The sequence below is a fragment of the Calliphora vicina genome, chromosome 2, assembly GCF_958450345.1.
Source record: "Calliphora vicina chromosome 2, idCalVici1.1, whole genome shotgun sequence".
Lineage (NCBI taxonomy): Eukaryota > Metazoa > Arthropoda > Insecta > Diptera > Calliphoridae > Calliphora > Calliphora vicina.
In genome coordinates this window covers 118,530,894-118,552,471 of record NC_088781.1, presented here as the reverse complement: position 1 = coordinate 118,552,471, position 21,578 = coordinate 118,530,894, and the positions used below count along the sequence as shown (strand labels likewise).

The 21,578-nt window shown below is 27.3% G+C and overlaps 1 protein-coding gene across 3 annotated transcripts in view; it reads right to left on the bottom strand.

Annotated features, from left to right (window-relative positions):
• The window catches only part of stai (stathmin), a 229,114-nt gene that overhangs the window by 42,645 nt on the left and 164,891 nt on the right, over positions 1 to 21,578 (bottom strand). For 2 of the 3 annotated variants that reach the window (XM_065500513.1, XM_065500510.1), the window contains exon 2: positions 7,059 to 7,142. The exons of the other annotated variant lie outside the window; for it this stretch is intronic. In XM_065500513.1, coding sequence (XP_065356585.1) covers positions 7,059 to 7,142 — 84 coding nt within the window. The remainder of the gene's footprint in view (positions 1 to 7,058; positions 7,143 to 21,578) is intronic. 3 annotated transcript variants of the gene reach the window in all.

The following is a 21,578-nucleotide window of genomic DNA, read 5'->3' as shown; positions in this document are numbered from 1 at the left end:
CTAAAAGTTACAATTTTCAGATTCGTTTCGATGGCCAAATTTGTTGCTAACTAAATAATTTCATTATATCCATAGATTTTGTTGGTTCTAGCAACAGGTAGTCAGTTGGCAAAGAAGTATTACGTTTGAAATAACCGATTTTTTTTCAATCAATGAATCTAATTCAAAGGAATTATTAAGATGCCTAACTTTTAGGGATACTCAATGAATATTATTCATATTTAGAGAAAGTAATAACAATAATAGTGGTTCAAATTTGTTTATCTACAATCAGATATTAAAAATGTCTCTATCTACGCTTGTTTTATAGATTTAACATAGTCGAAATTCTACGACTGCGACAATACCGATAAAATGCCACTATTAAATTAGAAACCCTGTGATGGACCAACATTTATTTTATACTTTATTCGAAAAAAAATTTCTGGTTTTTGGTTTAATTTAGTGTTAAAAAATTCCCGGGAATTCTCGGGAATGAAACGATTTTTTAACTTCCTCCCGGGAAAGAAAAAAGTCCGGGAAATTAGGAACCCTAGTGTTGAGACCTCAACTCAAGAATGATCGACAAATTCAGTAAACCACTTTTTTACCATTGAAATTGAAGGTGCAGAGTTCTGTTTGTAGTTATCAAACTTAGGCCCGTTTCCTCAATGTATCGACAAACTGCCTGTTACTATATGTCGACATAAATTTATTAAGCCGACAAACTGTCCGTTAACAATTTTGGTTTTCTCAATATACCGACAAAAAACATTATTTTCAGATGGCAATACCTCTCAAAATAGATGTGAATTGTTTAATGTGGTCATCAACAGCCGGAATCTTTTGAAAAATTCATTATCCTGCATGTCTGCCAGGTAGTTAGGCCTGGCATGATAAACTTTTTTAGCATTCACTTGGAACTCATGTTCTTCGAGTTCATCCTCCATCAAATTAATGTTAATTCCTCTATTAAACTTTTTTTTTATAAAATCTATTTAATTTCGTTTACAAAAACACAAACACATAAAAACTTTTCGTTGGGAAGAAAGATAATCACCTAATGAGAAAACGGCCCTTAGCCTTTATTTGAGTGATAGGATTTTCCGCAAAAAATAATACATATGTGCTGTTTTTCAATAGCGAACGAGTGCTTTAAGTGGAAATTTTACATGTATTTTGTTGTTGTTACAATAACAAAACACATGCTATTGAAAAACAGCACATTAATGAGTAGACCTAATTCACAGTTTTCCAATTTCTCATTAAGCCACGAGGTAGTTTGCTATCAATGGCTGTCAAACACAAACTAAATGACGCAGCATGTTAAAATTTTGACAGGAGTCAACTGAAAGATGACTGATGACAGCAGCAGTGTTGCCCATTTAGTTAAGACTTTTGGCGATAACGTACATACAAATAAAGGTAAACCAAATCTAACGACCCGCTTATATTTTGTAGCTCAGCAAGAATTGAGGGTAAAGTATGGTTTACGAAATAGATTTTTCAACTCAACCAATATGTATAAACAAATGTATCTGTGTTGTTGCCATCGGTATGTTTGTATTTGTATACATGAAGGATGTAAAGTATGCATTTCCGTTATATCTGTTTCTGCTGTTTTTAGACATAAATACACACACACATATATTAAGTAAGTATACAAATACAGTTTCATTTGTATCTGCTAGAACTTATTTATACATACAATATACATATGTATGTATCTCTCTGTATAGTTAATTTCTGTGCTATTTATTTTTGCAGTACATAGTATATGACGAGGACATTAAAAAGGCTTAAATATTGTCAATACATTATAAACAAACAAACAAACATACAAGTACTTATTTATGATGGCATTTTGTAGTCTCATATCAGTGACATTTTGCAGCAGCCATACAATTTTTCATTAAGTTCTTTTCTCTCTTTTTATCGCTTGTCTTTAAATTTATAGTTATTCATTCATTGTACATATTATTTTAATATAAATAACGCATTGTGTTGCAAAATAATAGACATTTAAATACATACTCATGGCATTGTATGTACAAAATTATTGTTACATTTAAGTTTTATTTTTTTTAATTTAAAATTTGACTGACAGTTGCTTTTAAGTAGTTGTGTGTGAGAGTCCATGTGCGTTTATGTTTATACTCTTTGCCACAGATAATATTTTAAACTGACAATTGGATTTTATGCCACAGCAATTTTGTGATTGTTAATTTTCTCTGCATTCATGTGTAAATGATAAATTTTATGTGAAGGATTTCAAAAAAATTAAATTGTTTGAAAATAATGCTGGACAATGAAGGGTATTTACATATAAGATTGTAGAAAATTATTAAATTTTCTAAGTAAACGATTTAAGGGTTTTGTAATAAACAAATTTTGACATTTTAAATGGCATTTGAACAGCTCTTAAAAAAAGAGAAATATAAATAAGAAGTGTGGTCGGTAAAACGACTTATCTGATTGTGGTTTTGATGTACAGTCTTTAATTTGTTTCCCTTTAAAATTTTATAGTTTCGTTTACATTTGTGTTGTTTACTTGAGCTTAGTGAAAAAATATACTACCCAGTAACACAGAAAAAATTATATTTCAATTCAAACATTTATCCCATATTGAATTGGTTTCAATTATTTCATAATTAAATCAAGTATTCATTTGCTCAAAAACAAAATTTCTTGATATTTTCTATTGAATTTTGAATACAAAAATTATTGAATAGATAATTTTCGTAATTGAAACACAAAAAATAACAAAAATGTGTTTCAATTACGAAAATTATCTATTCAATAATTTTTGTATTCAAAATTCAATAGAAAATATCAAGAAATTTTGTTTTTGAGTAAATGAATACTAGATTTACCCAGCAAAAACTTTACTTACCTAGTAAGCCAGCAAGTATAATTGGAGCAAAGCGATAACTACTTATTATTTGACTGAAACACTACTTACCGTTGTTCGAGATTTTTAAAAAATTCAGGGGTCAAGCTTACAAATGTACTTACAATCAGTTGAGAAATAAGTAGTAAATTCACAACAAGAATATGTAGCTAAAAAAAAAACACAAAAAATATTGCCTTGTGTGGGAATCGAACAGTCACATTATTTGCTTGTGTTTGATAGTCAAGCTGCTAACTCGCTGCTCCATGTACGAGTTATTTTATTGGAAGTTAACAATAGTTTTAACATCAACATATAAATGAATATGATATGAACAAAAAAATTAATGTCTTTGACAGGTGGCGAACCACTAACCTCCCGTTTTCCAGTCAAACACACTAGATAGCTGTGCTAAATGCAAAAGTTCATTACCAGCCTGTATAAAAATAAGTACTTATTCTAGTAAATAAAATAATGTGCTGGGTAACCACCACTCCTTACAAAAGAATGCATGAAATAACTAGTTGTCATTACAAAAATTCACAAAATTTTTGCTGGGTAATTATGAAATAATTGAAACCAGTTCAATATGTGACAAATATTTGAATTGAAAGGTTTTAAGAAATAGCTTTTTCTGTGTAAGCACCAAAGCCCCAAAAATTCAAGCACTTGAACAAGTTGAATTCCAGTCATACATTCAAACTTCAAGGGTTGAAATACACTTGGGTTACACTTTATTTCAATAGCATTCTCCAGTGAAAAGGAAACTTGAATTCAAGTCAAACATTATAGTGTTAAAACAGCCTTGAATTACAATGAAATACAAATCGAAAAAATACTTGAATTTAAGCTTTGAAATATAGTTTAATTCAACCCTTGAATTATAGTTCAATACAAATCGAACAAAATAATTATATTCAAGCTCTAATTAATATTGGTTTTATTTATATTACATTTTTTTACATAAATTAACATGAAATATTACAATTCAATTATAAATAAAGATTTGGAGCACCAGGATAATTTAGCTAATTAGTTTTTCAGTTCTTCTTTTCTTTCAAAACTTGCATTGTCAATGATGTTTCCAGGATTATTGTTGTCTTGATTATATTTGTGATCAGTGGATGTACTTCTCACATTTTATGGAACTGTTGACTGCAGTATTGAGTGGTTATATTCAGTAATTATGTTTAGTAAACAATGCAACAATTTTTTTTGAGTTAAGTTTGATTTTTTCACCATTTTACTATGAACTTACTTTAACTTTTTATATAAAACAGTGATTATTTATATTGAATTCTTGTATTTTAGTTATAATTTAACTATTATTTTTTCGAATTTAAATTTTATTATCTTGCCAATAAAAAACAGTTTGAAACAAATTTTCAAACATAGTTTTACTTGAAAAATACTTGAAAACAGAATTGAAATTCTAATTGAATTCCAGTTAAAATTCAACCACTTGAATTTTAATCTTATGTGTGCTTATTGGGTTGGGTATATTTTTAAATTTTGTTATGTTTTTAATGAATAACCATAATTTTGAAAAACATCATTTTATTGGGGTATGATTTTGTAAAATTTTTACTTTTATTTTGAACCATTTGTAGAATATAAATTTATTCAAAGTATTGGCCATTGTTAGCTATGACCTTTTCCCATCTTTATGTAAACATATGGTTTCCGAGCCAGAAGTACTACTCATCTTTTGAGGCCAATAACGTGAAGGGTATCCCAAAGACAGCGTTCGATAGAAACAAATAGTAGTCGGTCGGAGCAAGGTCTGGTTTATAAAGCGGGTGAGACAAAACTTCCCAACCACTTCATTCTAAATAGTTTTTAAAAGGTATTGCAATATGAGGCAGAGAAATCTGTAACTTTTAAACGATAGACCGATTTTAATAAAATTTCCCATAGCTATAGAAAAGGTATTGATTGATAAGTTTAAGTTTTGAATTTGAGCTTAAAACAACAAGGAGGTGCCGAGTCACAAGGCCTCAAAGTGAAGCACCTAGGGTATATCAATAATTAAAAATTATGCCAAATTTTCTGGGCGTTTTTCGGCCAATTCTAGCTTCAAATGAATCAGATTTCAGTAGCTCATAATAGATAGGACCCTTTTGATCCCACCAAATACATAGCATTACCTCAGCGCCATGAATATTTGGCTTTGGTGTCGATTCGCAAAATCGCCTTTAAGGTCTCTCGTCTTCAATTCGTATGATAACCAATTTAACTGATTTTGGATAAATTCTGCTGCTTGCAAACGTTTTGAAATTACTGCTTGAGTAGCTCTCAATGATTTAGTTGAGTTTGACAACAATCATGCCTACAATTACTGGTCTTCAAATTTATTTTGGCTGACATGGTCGATATTTGTCTTCCGTGTCAAAATCACCAATTCGAAAACCAACAAACCATCTCTCGCACGTTGAAACCAATGGAACACAATCACCATAAGCTTTAATGAGCAATCGGTGTGCTTTAGCGGCACTTTTTTACAAATTAAAAACTGCCCGCATATGACGCTTTGTTGGCCCAAATTTTTACATTTTCGAAGCAAAAACACATTGTTGTTTACACTGTAATGTTGAATAACTAAGTGAGAATAAACGACAGACATTTACCCTCCAAAAGAACATATAAGTTGTTAAAAATCACGCATAAATCGTACTTTGCTTAGAGCAAAGTAAAATTAAATATGTCGATATTTGTACAATTAACGAGTTGTACAAAGTTTTTTAAAACAAAGGAGGTCGTCTTTGACAGCCTGTATTCAACTTGTACTCGAATGGGGTGGTTACATATTAAATTTTCTGAAAGTTTATGTCCTCATGTACGTTTCGTTTGTACATCATTTTGCAATTTAAATAGTAGTTTAAAAGATACAGATGTATTACCACTATTTTTCCCGATCAATGCCTTTGTGCAGATATGGTCCACTTTCACACCCTGTATATCATTTTGTATTCTAACAGGGTGGTCACAAATTTAATTTCTTGAAAGCTCATGTTCTCCTCTACGACTTGTTTAAACATCATTTTGAAATCGGACTAATATTTTAGAATATATTGTATAAATATATTACCATTTTTTTCCGTCAAGTAAAAAAAAAATAAAATTTCAATATTGAAAATTTAAATATCTTGTAAATTGAAAGAGATAAATTAGCGAAAATTTCCTATTTCCTTTATAACCAAGTAATATTCATTCAAATCTGTCTATATTTGTAGAATTTATGAGCTCTACAAAGTTTTTAAAACCAGAGGAGGTCGACTTTGGCAGCCGGTGTCTTAGTTTGTATTCTAACAGGGTGGACATGAATTTTATTTTCTGAAAGTTTATGTCCTCCTCAATGAGTCGTTCGTACATAATTTTGCAATCAAATCAGTAGTTTAGAAAATCAATTTTGTCCGCTAGACTCCACTGTGCAGATGTGGTAATTTTTGACACCCTGTATCTCAGTTTGTATTGTAACAGGGTGGCCACAAATTTCATTTTCTAAAAGACTATGTCTTCCTCTACGATTCGTTCATACAACATTTTGCAATCGGACCAATAGTTTCGAAGATGTGTCCGTATCTTTTAAACTATTTATTGCCACTTTTTTCCGATCTACACCATTTTGCGGCTTTCGGTCACTGGTAGCTATGAGCGCCGATAACTTATAAATCACTTAACAATCACTTTATCAGCCGAATTGTCATTTTTTTATTATACAAAATAGAGCTTAATATTTACAGTAAAGTTGGGATGAAATAAAATCGGAGAGTACATCAAATTTGACATGATAAAGTTCGTTATAAAATTATAAATTTGTTTGGAAACTTTATTATAAATGTAACAAATAAAAATAACAATTTATATTCAGCCTTATCATGTAAGGCGTAGTCGTTTTACGACAACGATAGTTTCGAATTAAAGAAATTATTGAACTTGTTTCATTAATCTAGTACGAAACTGTCGTTGTCGTAAAACAACGATTGGTATTAAAGAACATAATTAACCCAGTTTTTTATGCACATATAAGGGTTAATTTTTCTTCATATGCCTGAAAGTATGTTAATTATTTTTTTTTTAAAAATAACCGTTAATTAAAACAAAGTGCCTTAAAAAGAAAACAAAAAAAGTGTCTATATATAAAAAAATATACATATGAATAAATTCAGTTTTTAATTAAAATACTTACTTATAAATTTGACTTTCTTCGATAACCTTGGTTGTTTTGAACGTATTTTATTGGATTTCTTAATTGGTGCCTGTCTCCTTGATACTGTTTTTCCAATTAAATTTCAACAAAATGTTTTGCAACGAAAGCAGTTATGTTTTTTTTCAAATAAAAATAAAATACAACACAAAATAAAATTTGTTGGGGAAAAGAGAAAAGACAAAAATTGCAAGTAGAAAAAGAGATAAAAAAAATAGAGTTAATTAAAAATATTATTAACAATAAGGTATTTTATACACAAAATTTTTACAAGTTTTTCATGTTTTTAATAAAAAAATATGAAAATAGAATATTTAATAGTTAGTTAAAGCAAAAACCATTATTTTTTACCCTCTAAAGATAAACCCAAAACAGGTATTTCTTTTAAAAGTTTGTGTTTTTTTAACTAAAAGTAGACTTTTTAAATTTGTTGTAAGTTTGTTTTTTCGTTCGTATTTAGCCTTTGTTTGGTTAATGCACAATAACACAGCCTAAAGGTATGCTTGAGTTTACCTTGAATTTGAAACAACAACAAAGAACAAAAGCAAGAAATATAAGAAAAACCATAAAAAAATGTTACTTTTCATAAGAGCTTTTCATTTTTATTTAAATTAATACATTTCTCTAGTTTGTTTTTGTTGGTTTCAAGAAGAGAAAACAACAACAACAAAAAAACAGCCCTTGAGTGTTTGTTTACTTGTTTGTAACAAGCGGAAAGACAGAGCAGACCACAGCTGTTGGCAAAACCCAAAATTGGTTAACTTGAAAGTAAGTTAAATAAAAATTTACATATTTACATTCCTTTTTTTAAACAAGGATATTACAAATATTACATTTAGTTACATTATTTTATATATTAACAGCCAACATGACAGTGGTAAACAGTTACCGCAACATCATCTTTAAATTATTTGTTTGTTTACTTTTTTTTTTTAACAAATATTGAAATTATTATGTTTATTTGGTTAACAATGTTTTCATATTTCTGCTGAAAAACATTATTTTATTGTACAAGTAATTTACATAAAATTGTTTGCTTAATGGTATGCTATTGTCACAGATTTTTGCTTAATAATAAAATGTTTTTGAAATAATCATTTTAATTATAATTAAATGCAAACTTAAATAATGAGCAGTTGTAAGGAAAATGTAAATATTTGTTTAAGTATGTATGTATACAAGAAAGATAATCATTACATTTTATGAGATTTTGATAAGATTTTAATGTTGATTTTATTAAAGTTTTCTTAATAGATTTTTAACATTTAGAATTTAAGTGAAATTGTGTAATTTAAGGTTTTAAAGTTTGAGGTTTAATGTGGTTTACATCTTTGCAATGAATTGATTTTATTCTATTTATTGTAATGTTTTTACAATGTTCACGAGTTCAGCTACTTTAACCTAATGTAACTCATGCTATATTTTATTATGTTGGTTGAAATTTAATAATTCTTATAGCTTAAGTATTCAGCTATAATTTTCTCATATAATGTTTTTAAATCGGAGCAGTAGTTTAGGAGACAAATAGGATTTATCAGTTTTTTACGTTTAGGAAATTAAAAAGTTCAACTATACGTATGATTGATATTTATTTATTTGAGAGTCCATACAACGATTATTAATATTTTAATTATATTTATTTCATATTAAGTATACGCAGCCCTTTAAATTGCTTAAAAATATCTGGTAAATTTAGAAATATTTAACAATTTTAAGGGATACAAGCAAATTTTAAGTCCAATATAATAGATCGGAAGCCATCCTGTCAAAGACCTAACTCAGTTGTCAAAGAATACGCAGCCCTTTAAATTGCATACAAAATATCAGGTAATTTCCGAAATATTTACATATTTTAAGGAATATAAGCAAATATTAAAGTCTAAAATCATACATCGGAAACTCTCCTGTAAAAGACCTAACTCATTTGTTAAATTATACGCAGCCCTTTAAATTGCTTAAAAATATCAGGTAGTAGTTTAGGAGACAAATAGGAATTATCAGTTTTTTACGGTTTGGAAATTAAAAAAGTTCAACTATACGTATAATTTATATTTATTTATTTGAGAGTCCACACAACGTATGATTGATATTTTATTACTCATTTATTTCATATTAAGTATACGTAACCCTTTAAATTGCTTAAAAATATCTGATAAATTTAGAAATATTTAACAATTTTAAGGGATACAAGCAAATTTTAAGTCCGATATAATAGATCGGATGCTATCCTGTCAAAGACCTAACTCAGTTGTCAAAGAATACGCAGCCCTTTAAATTGCATAAAAATATCAGTTAATTTCCGAAATATTTACAAATTTTAAGTTATATAAGCAAATTTTAAAGCTTAAAATCATACATCGGAAACTCTCCTGTCAAAGACCTAACTCAGTTGTCAAATTATACAGAGCCCTTTAAATTGCTTAAAAATATCATGGTAATTTTCGAAATATTTAACAATTTTATAGTATACAAGCTAATATTAAGCCTGATATCATAGATCGGAAACTCTCTTGTGAAAGACCTAACTCAGTTGTCAAAGAATACGCAGCCCTTTAAATTGCATAAAAATATCAGGTAATTTCCGAAATATTTACAAATTTTAAGGTATACAAGCAAATTTTAAATCCTAAAATCATAGATCGGAAACTCTCCTGTCAAATATCTAACTCAGTTGTCAAATTATACGCAGCCCTTTAAATTGCTTAAAAATATCAGGTAAATTTAGTAATATTTAACAATTTTAAGGGATACAAGCAAATTTTAAGTTCGATATAATAGATCTGATGCTATCCCGTCAAAGACCTAACTCAGTTGTCAAAAAATACGCAGCCCTTAAATTGCATACAAAATATAAGGTAATTTCAGAAATATTTAACAATTTTAAGGGATACAAGCTAATTTTAAAGCCTAAAATCATACATCGGAAACTCTCCCGTCAAAGACCTAACTCAGTTGTCAAATTTTACGCAGGCCTCTAAATTGCTTAAAAATATCAGCTAATTTCAGAAATATTTAACATTTTTAAGGGATACAAGCTAAGTTTATGCCTGATATCATTGATCAGAATCCCTCCTGTCAAAGACCTAACTCAGTTGTCAACAAACGTGGTGAGAATGTATGTGAAAACAAAAACAACACTCGTTTAAGAGATTATTTTGAGTTTTATCTACTTTCCGCTCTATGTATATTATCTATGGCTGATACTTCCAGAATATTCCATATTATTTCTTTCACTCCCCATCAAATGTTTTCTTGACATTTCAAAATGCAAAGCATACTTATAGGTGACATATAAAACAAAAATTATTCACAATCTATAATAAATACATAATAAACTATTAGTTTACCTGCAAATCTTTACAAAAAACCAATTGAAAATGTTAAAAATAAACACCTTAAAAACCTTTAATCATTTTGCCATGTCAATACAACATTCACACAATCTATAAAAAAAACAAATTACCACAAATATTTATCTAGATGCTAGCTGTTGCCAAAATTGTCTATAACATTAAAGAAGGATAGTTAAAAAAAACTAATATGGCTACACAAAAAACCCAATCTAAAATTCAAGTGTTAAATAGAAAAATTTGTCATTTTTCCAATAAGCAACGAGTGAAAAAAAGCAAAACGTCAAGACAAGAGTAAATAATAAAGTCATTGTAAAACGAGCAGCAACAGCAGCCAGCAGTAGCAGCAGCAGCAAGAGTTTCTTCCATAAAGCTTTAGACAAGATAATTTATGGTTTTGACAGTTACTGAAGCATAAAAACGGTTTAAATGTTAAAAGGAAAGACAAACTACAAGAGAGGGAGGAGTGAGAAAAAAGGTAAAACATGAAAATTTTTAAACACAACTAAAAGTTTTTAGCAACCACACTATATGTATATAAAATATAAATTAATGGTTTAGTTTTTTTATAGCATACCACCAGGATGATGATAATAATTTAAAGCATGATGAGGGGTAAAAGGAAAACGTTATTAATATGAAGAATGATGCTTACAAAAAACCAGCAACAGTTTAGATTTTATGTTTTAATAAACTACACACAAAAACATTACTGAAATAGTTTTTGTTATTTTATCACTCATTTTACTAAATGATGTAACAATTATTATTTATAGCATAGTTTTGGGGGAGCATTATTAATCATGCAACTATTAGCATACATTAAATTACATAAATAAGTTAAGATTTATGACTTTTTAGCAAAAAAATTAGAATTAAAAATTCTTTGCCTACTTTTAGGTTAGAAAATAACATTTTTATATGATTTTTGTAGATTTTAATTAAAAATTGTTTAGATATTATCTTGGGAACAACAAATTTTATGTTTTAATTAAAATTTCTATATAATCAAAATATTTCTACATTTATTTTTAAAATAACTAAGGACATGCTTTAGAAATTTTAAAATTCCTAGGAATAAAATGTTATTTAATAAATAATATTTTTTAAATTTCCTCAAAGGAACAAAATCAATACATTTAATATTTATTTAACCCCTTAAAACTCATTCTAAATAGCATAAATTTCTAGTCTTTATGGTTGAGAAACTCATACAAAATTTACGTCATTGTAAACAAGAAAATATTATATTTTTCCTAACTCAACCCCTTCCCCACCATACACACCAGGTTTTACCAAATGACAACTTATACTTGGAATGAGTACGTACTTGTTTTGTATCATTTAATATACCAACAAACAATAAACGAAACAATGGCTGTTGTTTATTTTTTCTATTTTCTAAAGCATACATTTAGGTGTGGCTCAATATTGAATATATGTATGTATGTATATAAAAATATATAGAGAATGTAAATTCAATGACTGAAAGACAGACAGACACAGCTATTGAAATTTTATTAGCCAATGTTGTGGTCAATATTGTAGAATGATGGAAAATATTCTATATAGTACATGTATATAGAAACAAAAACAAATATTTAATCTCTGGGGTGGGTTTTGGGGAGGCAATAGAAAATGTCACTTTATATACAGAGTAGTTTTTTTTTTCATGGGGTTTATTTTGAGGAGTAGTTTAAAAAAAATATACAATTTTAATAATAGTACAACTACAAACAGTTGAGTTTAAATTGCTACTGTTGTTAGAGGTTTGTTAGATTTATTATTTATAGAAAACAAATAACCAAAGGTTTAGAATTTTAGTGGTTAAAAATATCGTATGAGCAGAAATGTAAAACGTGGGGTTAGAACAAATAAAAACTTATAGGGAAAGCATTGAAATTTAATATGACTAAAAATGGCAAAATAGTCGTTACTTTTTGTTAGATTTATAGGTTTTTTTTATTAATATTAAATTGTTGTCAAAAGGTTGTTTTATTAATAAGGAAACTTTAAGAGGTATTCAAATTCGGGCATAGAGTTCATGCTAAGTGACATTCTCAGGCAAGACAAAAAAGATGTTTAGAGCAAAAAAAAAAAAATATCAGGAAAAATAAAAAAATAGCAACCAAAAATGTAATTTTTACATTATTTGCGGGAAGTTTTGCTTTAATTCTTTAATTAAAACAAATAAGAGATTTTTTTTTCCAAATTTGATTTTTTAATTTTTTGGAAATTTTTTTTTCCAATTGTTATTTTAAAATTTTTTAAATTAAATTTTTTTTTTCAGTTTTAAAAAAAAATTTTTGGTTTTTTAATTTTTTTTTGATGAAAAAAAAATTCGGGTTAAAAAATATTTTTTTCGATTTTGACCCATTGTAGGTCTTATATACGTCGTTGCAAAGGCGTTTGAAATATCTATCATTAGATATCCATATTGTCTATACTAATGACATAGTAATCCAGATATATCACAAAAATAGTTAAAAAATCGAGGTTGTCCTGGTTTTTTTCTCATATCACAGCCATTTGTGATCCGATTTTGCTGATTTTAAATAGGAAACTTCTCGAAAGCATGTCTGACAGAATTATTGAAGATTTAGATCCCGAAGATATCTGGGGTCTTCAGAAAATTGATTTCAACAGACAGACGGATGGACAGACAGACGGACATGGCTTAATCAATTCCGCTACCTATAAGGATCCAGAATATATATACTTTAGAGCATTGGTAGGCAAAAAGAGGCATTTAATTTGTGTGCTTTTTTGGGTAAAAAATAAAATATCTACAACAACATCAAGCAACTGAATGAAATGTGAGTATTTTTATGCTCTATTACGCTCTTTTGTTCACATTCGGGTTGTTTGACGAAAATCATCGTAACCTGAACAATATGAACGCCTACCATGGCTTTAGAGGGTCGGAAAATTATATTGTGGAAATTACAAACGGAATGTCAAGCTTATATAAACCAGGATTCAGCCAAAAGCAGGGAAATTGGATACCATACGAATTGAAGCCGAGGACATTGAAAGACGATTTTGCACGTCCGAAATTATGGTAAAAAAAATAATTTTGCACCAAATCATTACTTGCGATGAAAAACGGATTCACTACGACAACCCGGATAGTATATGAAGCTTGGTTAACCAGCCAAATTGACACGAAAGCCAAATATCCATGTCGCTAAGGTAATGCTCTGTATTTGGTGGAAGCAAATGGATCCCATCTATTATCAGCTGATGAAATCTGGCCAGACAAGCACAGGGAACCTGTACCGATCACAACTGATTCATTTGAACAGGGCATTGGCCGAAAAACACTTAGAATATGCGGCCAGACATGAAAATGTCCACTTATTGCAATACCTGTTGAAAAGTATTTAGAATGAAGTGGTTGTTAAATTTTGCTTCACCCGCTTTATAGTCCAGACCGTGGCCCGTCCGACTACTATTTGTTTCGATCGATGCATAACGCTCTCACTTTAGAACAGAGTATCGTGAGAGAGAGAGGAGACGCTACACTTCAGAACAGAGTATCCAAAATTGGCTTGATTCGTTCTTGGGCTTTAAAGATGAGAAGTTCTTTTGGCTCTTAATCCATATGTTGCCAGAAAAATGGGAAAGGATTATAGCTAACAATGACTTTGAATAAATTTATTTTGTACAAATGTTTCAAAATAAAAGCTAAGTCATACACACAATAAATCCAAAAATTTTACTTTAACTTTTAGTAGCTAAAAAACTGTCGATTTAGTACTAAATTTTAAAATTAGTAAAAACTTAGTTTAGCTTAAATGAGTATTACATTTTTAGTTTAGTATTAAATTTCTTATTTAGTAACAAATTTCTTATTCAGTACTAAAGTACTAAATTTCTGATTTAATGCTAAAATTCTTACTTAGTACTAAATATCTTATTAAGTTCTAAATTCCTTATTCAGCTCTAATTTTCATATTTAGTCCTTAATTTCCTATTTAGTACAAAATTTCTTATTTAGTAACTCAATTTCATATTTAGTACTAAACTTATTATTTAGTACTAAACATTTTATTTAGTACTAAACTTATTATTGTTTAGTACTAAACTTGTTGTTTAGTAATAAACTTGTTGTTTAGTACTAAATTGCTTGTTTTGTATTAAATTTCCTGTTTAGTAGTAAATTATCTTATTTAGTACTAAATTTCCTATTGAGTACATTTCTTATTTAGTACCAAATTTCTTTCTAATTTTCTTAATTCGTTCTAAATTTCTTATTAAGTACAAAATTGTCTATTTAGTTCTAAATTTCTTATTTAGTACAAAATTCCTTATTTAGTACTAAACTTCTTATTTAGTACTAAACTTCTTATTTAGTATAAAACTTCTTATTTAGTACTAAATTTCTTATTTAAAACGAAATTTATTATTTAGTACTAAACTTATTATTTAGAACTAAACTTATTATTTAGTATTAAATTATTGATTTAGTTTCCTGATAAGTTGTAAATTATTGATTTAGTACTAAATATCTTATTTGGTACTAAATTTACTGTTTAGTACAACATTTCTTATTTAGTACTAAATTTCTTATTGCAAAATTTGAAGTAGAATATTACAAGAATTGGGAAATTAGAAAAGCAACAGCTTGAATTCAATAGTTCCATGATCTGGCAGTCAATGACTACTTTTTATACCAGCACATTAGACTTAAAAAACAAATTTAATACAATTTTCAAACAATATAGATATGTACAACACTTAATATGATATTGCACTTACTACATACTTTATTAAACTCATATTAATATCCCCTTTGGCTTGTGATTTCTCCATTTAATTTCTGCAAATTTAATTTGATCATTTCAAAAGTTTCATACAGAAACATGTTTTTCCCTTAAACCATATACCAATATTAACATTGTTCCTGCTAGCACAGGCACGTTTTTCCAACTGTATAAATTGGATTTTCTGCTTTGTGTAGTCTATTTATTATGTTTGTTTTTTTTTCTATCTTTCGGATTTTTGTTTTTGTCATCCAACATTATTGTCTTTGTGACAATATTGGAGTTGGTTGGTTTTTTTTTTGTTATAGTTGTTCTCCATTAAAACTAGACTTTTTTTGCTGGATTTTTTGCAAATAAATCTCATCACACTATTGTTGTAGTTCTTATGTTGTTGGTTGGTTAAACGTCATACAATGGAAGCAAGCTGGCAAGCGGGCTGACTGGATGCCAGTCAGTGACCTAGAGGCCAGGGCTGGGCAAACTTTTAAATATTACTTTGTGAAAAGGCATATGAAAATTAGAGAAATATTAGCAATTCAATTATCTCAATATATATAAAAGATGTTAAAACAGAAGGCCTGTAGTACTAATTTTAAATGTAGAGTCCTATTTGGAGGTACTTTTCTAACAGGTCCGAACTTGAGCAATTATTTCAGTTTATTTCCTAGTCCTATGCGGTGGTCAAGTCAGGCCTACTCTGTGTCGCCAACAACAAAATATTGAATTTAATAAAACGGGAAAAAGGGCAAATAACTCAATGTACTATGTATGTGGGTATGAATAGCTGGACGACAAATGTATGCAGCAAGTACAAGTACTAGTTGTATAAAATAATGATGATGACGATGAAGATGATGAATAACAACATGACTTTGTCAAATCGCTCTGGATGTTTGGTAAAAATGAACGTAATGGATGGCTGAGTTCGGATGCATGTACAATGAGTTGGTTTTTAGGGTTCGGTTAGTCACAATGCAAAAATAACAAAAAAAAAAAATATTATTAAAAAACAACATCATACATAAATTATTTATAGGAAAAACACAAAAGCAACATTCCACTACATAATACAATATTGCACAAAATTTAGTACCATCATCGTGTCATCATATAAAAAAAATTGAAAATAAACTAAAAATACTTGCAACCCCCCATCCATCCATTTATTCTGTCTCTCATGACAATGCGATGTGATGATGCTGACATAGACACTGACATTCGCAGCAAAATATTTTCCTGTGTTTTTTTCCCATTTGATTTTTTTCTTTCGATTTTACTGTATGAATTTAAATTTTTCCACAAGCCTGATGACATTCAAGCCAAAAGGGAATTGTTTTGAATTTGAATTGCGACAAGCAGATATAAAGTGTTCGGGCAATAATCAGAAGACAACACAATTGTATGTCTGGAGGAAAAAAAATATAGATTCGTTTTAAATTAAATAATGCAAATAATTTAGGGGTCTTAATTCATAGACATTTGTTAGAGAAAAAAAGCACATTTGCATGAGAGAAATTAATAAAAAAAAAATTAAAATTGTTTTAAAAAGATATTAGTGTTTTTGCCAGACACTGTATTTTTTATAATCAAGCCACTGTAGAAATTTTGTACTAAATATGAAATTTATCTATAAATAAGAAACTTGTTACATTTGTTACTAATTAAGTAGTTTAGTACTACATAAAAAATTGTATTAAATAAAAAAATTTAGTATTAAATATGAAATTTGGTACTAAATAATGAATTAGTTATAAATAAGATATTTTGCAATTTAGAACTAAATAAGAAGTTTAGTACCAAATATGAAATATAAAACTAAATAAGAAATTTAGTACTAAATAAGACTTTTAGTACTAAATAAGACATTTAGTACTAAATAAGACTTTTAGTACGAAATAAGAAACTTAGTACTAAATAACAAATTTAGTACCAAAATAGAAATTTAGTAATAAATAAGACACTAATAAGAAATTAAGTACGAAATAAGAAATTTAGCACCAAAAAAGAAATTTAATACAAAATGAAAAATCTAGTACCAAATATGAAATTTAGTACTAAAAAAAATTCAGTACTAATAAAAAATTTAGTACTGAATACAAATTTAGTACTAAATAAGAAATTTAGTAATAATAAGAAATTTAGTACTAAATATGAAATTTAGTACTAAATAAGATATTTTGTAACAAATATAAATTTAGTACTAAATAAGAAATTTAGTACCAAATATGAAATTTTGAACTAAATAAGAAATTTGGAACTAAATTAGAAATTTAGTACTTACTAAGTAATTTAGTACTAAATAAGACATTTAGTACCAAATAAGAAACTTAGTACTAAATAAGAAATTTAGTATCAAATAAGAAATTAAGTACAAATATTGAATTTAGAACTAAATAAGAAACAGTACGAAATTTGAAATTTAGTACTAAATAAGAAATTTAGCACCAAAAAAGAAATTTAGTACAAAATGAAAAATCTAGTAACAAATATGAAATTTAGTACTAAAAAATTCAGTACTAATAAGAAATTAAGTACGAAATAAAAAATTTTGTAATAAATATAAATTTAGTACCAAAAAGTAAAAAAATTTAATTTAGAAATAAATAAGAAACAATACTAAATATGAAATTTAGTACTAAATAAGAAGTTTAAATACAAATTTAGTACTAAATAAGACACTAATAAGAAATTTAGTACTAAAAAAATTCAGTACTAATAAGAAATTATGTACTAAATACAAATTCAGTACTAAATTTGTATTTAGTACTAAATACAAATTTATTACTAAATACAAATTTAGTACTAAATACAAATTTAGTACTAAATACAAATATGAATACTAAATAAGAAATTTAGTACTAAATAAGAAATTTAGTACTAAATAGGAAATTTAGTACTAAATACAAATTTAGTACTAAATAAGAAATTTAGTACTAAATAAGAAATTTAGTACTAAATAAGAAATTTAGTACTAAATAAGAAATTTAGTACTAAATACAAATTTAGTACTAAATAAGAAATTTAGTACTAAATACAAAATAAGAAATTTAGTACTAAATAAGAAATTTAGTACTAAATAAGAAATTTAGTACTAAATACAAATTTAGTACTAAATAAGAAATTTAGTACTAAATAAAAAATTTAGTACTAAATAAAAAATTTAGTACTAAATAAGAAATTTAGTACTAAATAACAAATTTAGTGCTAAAGAAGAAATTTAGTGCTAAATACAAATTTAGTACTAAATACAAATTTAGTACTAAATAAGAAATTTAGTACTAAATAAGAAATTTAGTACTAAATAAGAAATTTAGTACTAAATAAGAAATTTAGTACTAAATAAGAAATTTAGTACTAAATAAGAAATTTAGTACTAAATACAAATTTAGTACTAAATACAAATTTAGTACTAAATAAGAAATTTAGTACTAAATACAAATTTAGTACTAAATACAAATTTAGTACTAAATAAGAAATTTAGTACCAAATAAGAAATTTAGTACTTTATAAGAAATTTAGAACTAAATAAGAAATTTAGAACCAAATAAGAAATTTAGTACTGAATGAAAAATTTAGTACCAATTTAGAAATTTAGTACTAAATAAAAAATTTAGTACCAAATAAGAAATTAAATACTAAATAACAAATTTAAAACTAAATAAAAAATTTAGTACCAAATAAGAAATTTAGTACTAAATAAGACACTAATAAGAATTTTAGTATGTACTAAAAAATTCAGTACTAATAAGAAATTTAGTACTGAATAAAAAGTGTAGTATATAATAAGGAATAGTATAGTACTAAATAAGGAATCAATCAATCTCTTTCAAAACAAGAAAGACGATGGGCCTGTTTTTCTAAATCCCTGCATCAGGTGATAGTTTATATGGAAAACATAAAGAAAATATCAACAATTTCCAAAATTTATTTTTGTTTTCAATTCATAATAAACTTTTAAATTTATCAAGGTTTATAAAACTAATTTGATATGAAAATTTCGCTTTTATAAATACAAAAATTGATTATGAATAAAAGGGTAAATTTTTTATATTTAAATGTTCTTTTTTTATCTTGAACTTTAGTTGCTACAATTTGCCACTTAAAAAATCGATTTCTTTTCAAATCCAAAACCCTTTCAATTGCTGGCTTCCGTTATGGTCGTCAATTCCAATAATTTTTGTCTTCTCTTCTAAGTTGAGTATGAAGGCAGACAACTTATTATTAAATATTTAGTTCAAAAATGAAAAAGACAATTGCGTCAGTGTTAAGAATTATAGAATAAAAAAAATATGGAAAAATGTCACGTATCCTAGAAATTTTTTATTCATAATATTAAGCTTATAAAAGTTTTTTTCGTCCTTTTTTTATCCTTACAAGTTGGCTTGCTAGCTAAAGTCAACCACTTGCACTGCCAATTCTAAATTGTTAGAAATATGGTGAAAAGCATACAAAACTTAATAGACAATTCTAGGAAGAAAACAGATAAAATTAATAGAAAATGTTATATAGAGAGAAAAGCAAAAATCCTGCATGACATGTTGTAGAATGATTGGTTTTTCTAAGTGGAATTTCGATCACGTAAATGTTAGTTATAATTTGTTTTATTTCTTTTAAGTATTTCTTTTGGTTGGTTATCCTTCTTACTTGATAATATGACTTATTTTGCCACATTTGTCTCTGCTTTACAAAACAGTTTTATAAATTTTAAGTTGAATAATACTTTTGTTTATATTTGAAAAGAAGATATAATGTTCTATACAATGATATATAATCTCCCTTATTGTGGTTGGCGTAGGCGATTTACGCTACCGACAGTTTCGTTTTTATTTTAAACAAACAACCCACGAAGCGTTTTGCTTGTCTGCGGAAACACCCAGAGTCTCTGGCAGGAATCGAACCCACAGCCCAAAATATTGGTCGTTAAAATAACGGCCATTATTTTCTCTTATAACATTTAAATAGTTCTTAATCTAAAATAAGTGAATTTCAGCAGTCGGTAGCTGACTCTGGAATTAAGTTTGAAGTCTCTGTAAACCAAATTCTTAAAGTTTAATTTATTCTTTTTATGTAACAAAATTGTGTCATCTTAAATCAATATTCCCCTTACTAATGACATTTTTCATTTTATTATAATAATTTTTACAAATAATCTAAACCCCAGCTAACAAAAAAATCCCAGTTAATTAACTTTGTCATTAACTTGGTGGTTAAAAGTATTCAGTCAAAACAAAAAATCCTTAATGACAGTTAATTTAGTCAAGAAAGAAAGACGACAGCACAAGAATTAAAAATTATTATTTATCAGACAAAAACGAAAGAAAAAGATTAGAAAAGCTGAAGAATAATAATAATGACAAAATATCAAAGAGAATTTATAACAATTTTGGTAAAAAAAAGAAGCTACATAAACTGAATATGAAAATAAGTTTAGGAAAAAAGTAATGAATTCTTAATTTACAGTATAAAAATAAACAAATTCTTGTCATGAACCATAAAAATCTTAGATTAATATCAAAGAGCCTTAAATATTTTGCTTTAAAAACTTTCAAAATTTATAATCAAATTGTCTCTTAAACACCCCGATTTTTTTTCCACACTTCCGGTGACAAATTTCTAAAACAAAAACCTTAACAAAAGACAAAGTTGTAAGAAAAAAAACACAAAACAAAATTTTCCTAATGGTCATTATTATTAATAGAAAAACTTTTGTTAGCCTTAATAGTGCTTGTCTTAATTTTTTAACGAGTCTTAAGTTGGGCGCCTCACAGTAACTGTCATAAAATCTAAATGTTATGATGGTACGGATTTGTTCACAAAAAATTTTCACACAACTTTTTATTTACAGGTTAAAGTGTTGGTTATTATTTTTGTGGTTAGTTAGGAGGTAACCACATCTCAAGTACTAGTGTCTATATTTAACACCATTTTATGTTTTGAAGCAAAAGTTCCCCGAAAGTTTGCATAAAAAAAAACTTTATTTACAACTGTCATTAAATGTCAAAACTAATGTTTTTGGCTCCCATTCTCTCTGTTAACGTTTATGCCTTACTCCCACTTTTAACTTTATTTTATGGTCATTATAATTTGGAGCCATGTGTTGTAAATGTTATGAGGGCCGACGGATGAATGCTGGAGTTGGAGTAGAATATCCTTGGCTTTTCTTATTCCTTGCCATGTTATGTTAATTACATCATTACGTGCAACACGCACGGGGTTTTTATATAATTGTATTTGGTTTACTGCCTGCTTTTAATTGTGGGGAAATTATTAAACACTTTGCACAGTATTTTTAGATGAAAATATGAAATTAATGATTAAACTTAAATAGTTAGAGAAGTTATGGTGGATTATTAAATAATTATGATTAGATGTAAGTCAAGTGGTTG